We start from the raw sequence: 6,921 nt of genomic DNA, 5'->3' as shown, positions 1-6,921 counted from the left end.
AGTAGGATACTCTTGTAATAAAGTAGCGGTGGTAGAGGACAGGTTTTAAGTATCAATTCTGCTTAAAAAGATGCGATCTAATCCTGTTTACGTGAAATAAGCTGCTCCCGAGCAGGTTTAAGCTTACGGACCTGTTGCTATGACAGCAAGTCCAGGATGAGCTTCGAAGAACCAACCAATCCAAGATCATGCCAAATCGTCAACAATCAAATCCAGCTAACTGAGTTAGCGACGTACGAAGAACGGGCCCCAGATGTCCCAGTTTTATGACAATTCATTAAAAAATTTAAATATGTCCCAGTTTCAGAATCCTTGTAGCTATGATTTCTTATATAATTTGTGTTGTTCAATAGGATGCCACTGCAGAATTGCAAAGCTGTTTATGAAAGATTAACTGAACAAAATCTAATAGTTTCACACATGAACACATTTAAAAAATTGTGTTTGTTTTTTTGCAAATATTATGCACATCTGGCTTTTTTTAATTCACTTAATTCATTCTTTAATAAATTAACTAATTTATTTTACAGTACCAATTTACGAAAAAACTGTTATATATGTACACACATTTGTTCTATTCATGTTTCATGAATAAGGCCCATTGGTTACAAACAGGAAACACTTGCATTGCAAACCATGAGTAGCCTTTAAATGTTGGGAACTTAAATTTGTATTACATTGAGTACAGGTAAGCAGCTATATTTAATACAATATCATAATCTCCTAATTCTTTATATTAAAAAAAGTTTCTTCTTAACTTTCTTTTATATGATTCAATTTGCTATTTTGTCTGTTGTTTATCTTCATTTGTTGTTTTCAGTAAAGCACAGGCAGGTTGACACAGATCCAAGGGTTTCATAACATGTCTAGCGGTGACTTGCTCTTGTCAGGTCTTGTCTTGAAAGTTCAGGTCCTAAAGTTTTCAAACTCAAGTGAGGCTTTTCAACTTCTCTCTCTCACGCAGTGGTAAATGCTACAAGCAGGTGGTCCTGACGCCGGTGTTGGAGAAGCGTGGTTTGGCCGACTCTCCAACGGACCTGCTCCCTCACACAGTGACTCTGGTGTCCATGCCCGCTGCCACCAATGGTAAAAGAGGTTTCTCTGTCAGCGTGATTAGAGACTGCACAAGTGCCACGGCCAGTGTCCAGGTCAAAGAGTAAGTAGAGATGTGGAATTAACATGTAATACCTTTGATGCATCCCCCAATTATTTTGCTTGAGATCTTCATTTGAGTCCTGGTTAAGCAAGCAGTCAGATAAAGCTGAATATGCTGAGAAACATTTGGAATAATAGAGACTTGCTTAAGTAATTTATCACCTCGAAGATTCACCACAATGCCACCACACCCAATGCCAGAGACACATGGAATGTTTTGCATAACTGTGGTGATATGACTGCTTATGTTGGACTGAGGGCACAAACTGCCACTTTCTTTTTGTGTTGTTTGGATGTGGTGCCATAACAGAAAGCTATGAGATTTCTCTTATCATTCTTAACCTCTCTTTTCATGATGGAAATCTCCCAAAATCTTATCCTTACAGGGTCAGAGGCATGCATATTAGTCCAGAGGTTCGGAACGCCATCCACGTTGGGGACCGAATCCTGGAGATCAATGGACTCCCGGTGTCAGCTCTGATGGAGGAGGAGGTACTTTCCATTCTTTACCACTACCATGCTTGCTATTAGCTTTGAGGTGAGGTGAAATCGTGCCAACGTTAACTTGTTGAAGCAATACAGAGGAACGGCATGGTAAGCATTTGGAACACAAACTCATACTATAGCTTGTCCCAGCACATACAATGACACTCCTTTCATACCATGCTAATTACTTTAACCTGGTCATGCATTGAATTTACACTACTCCCTAGAAACAGGCTGTTTGTTATATGGCTTTGATGTGTTTTTTTAATCATAATCCATATGGAGCTTGGAGCTTCATTCTAAATTGGCATGCATCCGTTTTGTCAAAGCACTGGATATGTTTGTTGATGTTGCAGAAGCAGTATTTCGTTTTCTTAAGAAATAAAATATAAGTAGTCATGCATGAGTTTAACTTTGTAATGCATACCTATGTTGGGAGGTCTGTGTATGTAGACTCTTGTACTAAAGTGACTTGTCAACTCCTATGTAAATGCTTTGCATTCTTATCGTGCATTTGTAAATGTAATTTCATTTTCCCACCATTTCTCCCTAATGTCTGAATTCCACTGCTTCACTTCTGTTGTCATTGTTTTGTGCCCTAATTTAATCACGTACAAGGAGGTTTTTGGACTGACTTTGTTTGGCAGCCATCTGCCCGACGTAATGAGCAGCCTGAAGTTCTGTAATCCTAAAAATGGAAAATTCCTGGAAAAGTCCTGAAATGAACATAATCACAATTACAGAAAGCAGTCTTCATTGCTGCACGTCCAGATTTATCGACCTGAAAATATTGAATATCCAGCGTATTCCACTGTTCCTGTGTATTACATAATCTTAAATTCAGTGTTGATTTTGAGGGCTTATCTTTTGCACCTTTAGAAAGACCTTTTGTGTGGCACCAGCTTTGACTGGGAGGAAAATCAATGTTATCTACGTGAACAGCACTAATGCACAATACTGAACTTTTATGACTTAATGCTGTCCTCTAGCTTTTAATTGTTCTTGTGACCCTTATCAAAACAACCAGAGTGTATATGACCTTCTGAATTTGGATTGGTCGTTCCAGGTGGAGGACCTGATCCATCGGACCAGTCAGACACTGCAGCTGTTGATGGAATATGATCCAGTCAGACAACGTCTGGACCGACTCCGCCTGGGCTCTTCCCGCAGTCAACTGGGTGTCCCAGCGGCCTCCCGCATGCGTATGTCCTCCTCAGCGGATGCTGAGATCGAACGAAGTGACTCAGTTGACAATGGGACGTTAAAAAGGAGGTCCCTCAGGTAACGCATGTCATCTAATTGGAGCACAGTTCATTTACATTTTTGATTCCAAGTGGATGTGGACATAGAAAGATGGTGCAAAATAAATACATTACACACTTGTTTATCCTTTTCCAATTGCTATTTGGGTTTGTACAGAATTAATACTTTTGTCTTGTGTGGTGTAGACGTAGCAACAGCATCTGCAAGTCTCCAGTTTCTTCATCTCCTAAGGACCCTCCGATTCTAACTCGAGATATCGGGCGCTCTGAATCCCTCCGTTCTCCTTCCAGCCGCTCCCACCGTATTTTCCGTCCCTGTGACCTCATCCATGGAGAAATCCTCGGAAAAGGCTTCTTTGGACAGGCCATCAAGGTGTGCATATGTTTAACAACCTTTCCTCATTTTGTGTGTATTGCAGTGTCTAGAAGAGCTGTTTCACTGCATTGTTCATAGTTGTTCATAGTGCTTAGTTCATAGTTGGAAGACAGGTCTGTATTTCCTTTGGTAATGAAATCATAAGGAATTCTGATTCCACAGTTATGAATTGTGGTTCCTTAATGATTCTGTTACCGAGCAACTTGGCTAAAGCATTTTTCTTTACTTGGAATAAGTTCAGTAGTGTCATAGTAGTTCCATTCAGTAGTTCCATTCCCAGTTGGCAGAACAATGCGGATGAAGTTTATTAAAACTATTTGGTTTCAATATTTTTGAAGAACTGGAAATAATTTAAGTTCCAACCCTAATACTGTGATTTTTTTTTTTTTTTTCTTTCTTTTTTTGTAGGTGACCCATAAAGCCACAGGTGAGGTGATGGTCATGAAGGAGCTGATCCGCTGTGATGAAGAGACACAGAAAACGTTCCTAAAGGAGGTATGAAGATCCCTTTCTTTCCCCACAAGTACCTCTCATTCGTCCATCTGATTACCACGTAATTTTTCCATATCCACTTTTATTCCTTCCATCCCTTTGTTGTCTGCTCAGGGTCAGTATCAGGGCTTGATTTAAACCGCAGATAAAACAGATCCATGTGGCGCCGGGATACAGTGTTGCTGTCGCATTTGTGATTTTCTTCAGAGGAAAAGAGTCTTATTTATCCAGACTGTATTTAGTATGAATCATTTGAAGAATCTTAGCAATTAGTATTTTTCCCTCACTCACTCTCTCTCTTTTCCAGGTAAAAGTGATGAGAAGTCTTGATCACCCACACGTTTTGAAGTTCATTGGGGTTTTGTACAAGGACAAGCGGCTTAATCTGATAACAGAGTTCATTGAGGGAGGCACTCTGAAGGATTTTATCCGAGACACGGTGCGTCCTGATTTTCAAATCCCTTTTTTCCTTTCCTCTTGCTTCTAGGAAGGGCTGTATATCATCTGTTAGTGTTTTAGTCTTTGTCTCCGTTCACCTGAGAGGAACTTTGTAAGGAGGAAGGGAGAGGGACAGAGAATAGGGACTGGAAAATATAAACAGTTGATGAAATGAGAGGAAGAAAATGCAGTTGTGTGGTTGCAGTGGATGAGAGATAAAGGAGGTATGAAGTGTTTCCAGGTGTGGGATTCTAGTGAGAATTTTTTTCCAGATCACCCACTGGGTTTGCTTCAAACCAAACATAAGGATAACAGATGATATACCTCTCTTGTTCAGTCTGTCATTGTGTCTCTCTAATGCGCTATAATGTTTTCTATAAAAGTGTGTGTGTGTGTGTAATTTGTCTAATAAGCGGCTGCTGTTATGTAACGATTTCCTCTCTAATTCACGGACAACATAGCGTGCTGTCACACTGGGCTGTATTATAGTGTGGTTATGAACTAGGCCAGCAATTCATCTCTCTCTCTCTCTCTCTCTCTGTCCCTACAGGACTCATTCCCATGGGAACAGAGAGTTAGCTTTGCAAAAAGCATCGCATCTGGAATGGTGAGTGGGCTTCTGGGTCTGCACACATATAGATTTGCAAAACAACATAAGCTATGTTGTACAACATTTGAGGCACTTTTGGATCAGAATTGACCATTATATATTTGATTTGATTGAGAGTATCTTGAGTTTTTATTTTTTATGCTGGTACTCGTCACTCTCTCTTAGGAACAAGAATCATTTGCAGACCTTAGTTAGGACTTGCTCAAAAATTATAGGTGTGCCTCTGCGGAGTCTAGCAGAATTCTACGAGCAACAAATGCTAAGAAAAACTCGTAGCATTACGGGAGATAACTCTCACCCCTTGAAGTTTTACTTTGAAGTATTGCCCTCTGGAAGAAGATTCAGAAGCATTAAATGTTCATCTAATAGATATAAATTCACTTTTGTTCCAGAGGCTATACGTTTTTGCTATTCAGATTTTTAGTAAGTTTGATTTGCCTGTGAAGTGTAAACATTGGCGTTGGTGCTATCAACATGTTGTTGTTTTAGTGCCACAACCAGTCTGATGCAGAAACATTGGCTCAACCACTGGCATGAGTTTGGGGTGGGACTATCTTTTTGTCAACCAATAGCAAACAGGGACTATAATTTTGCATTACGTCTGGGGTCATTAGAGGAGCAAAAATACTAGTATCAGCACTTTGTGTCCGAATTCATTAATCCAGTTAAAAGATGAATCTGTGATGTCTCCATGGAGTAACATTTCAGAAATGGGAGGGAGGTCTCCCAACCATAAATCGACAAGCAATATGAACTCTGTCTTGTGTGGGGTTTTTTTGTTTTTGTTTTTAGCCTAAACTAAGCACATCAGGACATTTATGACAGAGATTTGATTTCGATTTCTGTTGTCTCACTGGGCATCCCCGCCCACTGTAAAAAATAATTGGTTCATGACTATTCCACGTTAAATGTGTTCTAATATGGAATGCACCGTATATCTGCACCATATTGGTTATCTGCCAACATTGGAACCTTTTATATTAATTGCTATCAGCCATTACTGGATATATAGCAGTCAATGATAAATATTTAATAGGTTACGCTTACTTTATAGTCATCAATCATCTATCATAAATTGTTTTACTTGCTACTAAAAACATCACACCTGGTTAGGACACAGTTTTATTTTAATCTCCAACAGCAAGTACATCTCAACTAAGAACTGTCTGAGTAGTTGAGAAGACAGACAAGCAACTTCCTGTTTAGCAGGAGGTTTTGTTGTCTTGCTGATGCATCACTTTAGTTTTTGTCTTAGTACTTGTTGTTGTGGTGGTGATCAAGAGGTTGTAGATTTCTCATGCAGTTCTGTCTTTCTGAGTCATTCTGCTCAGACACAAGCTCTTTTTCCGTCTCATCTGATTGATTTTATTCTCTTATTCTTTCAGGCATATCTGCATTCAATGAGCATCATACATCGAGATCTCAACTCTCACAACTGCCTGGTCAAACTGGTATGGGAGGAGTTTCACCCATTCCACATATTAACTCGGATCAAAGTCTACACTTATTTGGCCTTGCTTGGGGAGCCCAGGGCCTAGAAACAGGTTTTCATAATCGAGAATAGCTGACAGACTTGTGTCAGCACAAACAAAACGGCTAAAGTAGACAAGCACCCAAAAACAATTTATGTAATAACACTTGAGCAGGAGAGAGAAACCTAAGTGAAGGGTAAAGATCTGTTCACACTCGAGGATTGTTTAGTTAAAGGGGTCATATGATGCGATTTCATTTTTTCCTTTCTCTTTGGAGTGTTACAAGCTCTTGGTGTCATTCTGTTGCAGGAGCTTCTGCAAAGACTAAAGTCTCAAATCCAAAGAGATATTCTTTATAAAAGTTAAGAGTCAGCCACGCCTACCTAAAACAGCTCGTTCTAACACGCCCCCACATGTCTACCTCACTATGTGGGAAGATTTGCATAACGCCGCCCAAATGTTCACGCAAAGAAAGAAGGCGTAACTTTTATTCTCGCTGTAGTATTGTTGCCGCCGCCGCCATGTCGTGAAGACGCTGTGTGATTCGGTGTGAAAGCAAAACTACTTTGTTTGGTCTTCCAAAAGAGAACGATATCCGCTTCGTCATGCCTGGAGCTGACCCGTGCTGGT

The 6,921-nt window shown here is 40.0% G+C and overlaps 1 protein-coding gene across 2 annotated transcripts in view; it reads left to right on the top strand.

Moving 5' to 3' along the window:
- LOC107743341 (LIM domain kinase 2-like) overlaps positions 1-6,921 on the top strand; it is a 29,906-nt gene that overhangs the window by 15,279 nt on the left and 7,706 nt on the right. For both annotated transcript variants that reach the window (XM_016556514.1, XM_016556513.1), the window contains exons 5-12: positions 965-1,156; positions 1,542-1,647; positions 2,708-2,922; positions 3,090-3,276; positions 3,688-3,774; positions 4,079-4,210; positions 4,760-4,816; positions 6,205-6,270. In XM_016556514.1, the coding sequence (XP_016412000.1) occupies positions 965-1,156; positions 1,542-1,647; positions 2,708-2,922; positions 3,090-3,276; positions 3,688-3,774; positions 4,079-4,210; positions 4,760-4,816; positions 6,205-6,270 (1,042 nt within the window). The remainder of the gene's footprint in view (positions 1-964; positions 1,157-1,541; positions 1,648-2,707; positions 2,923-3,089; positions 3,277-3,687; positions 3,775-4,078; positions 4,211-4,759; positions 4,817-6,204; positions 6,271-6,921) is intronic.

The sequence above is a fragment of the Sinocyclocheilus rhinocerous genome, unplaced genomic scaffold, assembly GCF_001515625.1.
Source record: "Sinocyclocheilus rhinocerous isolate Xijiao unplaced genomic scaffold, SAMN03320098_v1.1 scaffold2844, whole genome shotgun sequence".
Classification (NCBI taxonomy): domain Eukaryota; kingdom Metazoa; phylum Chordata; class Actinopteri; order Cypriniformes; family Cyprinidae; genus Sinocyclocheilus; species Sinocyclocheilus rhinocerous.
This window is presented reverse-complemented; position numbering and strand designations above follow the sequence as displayed.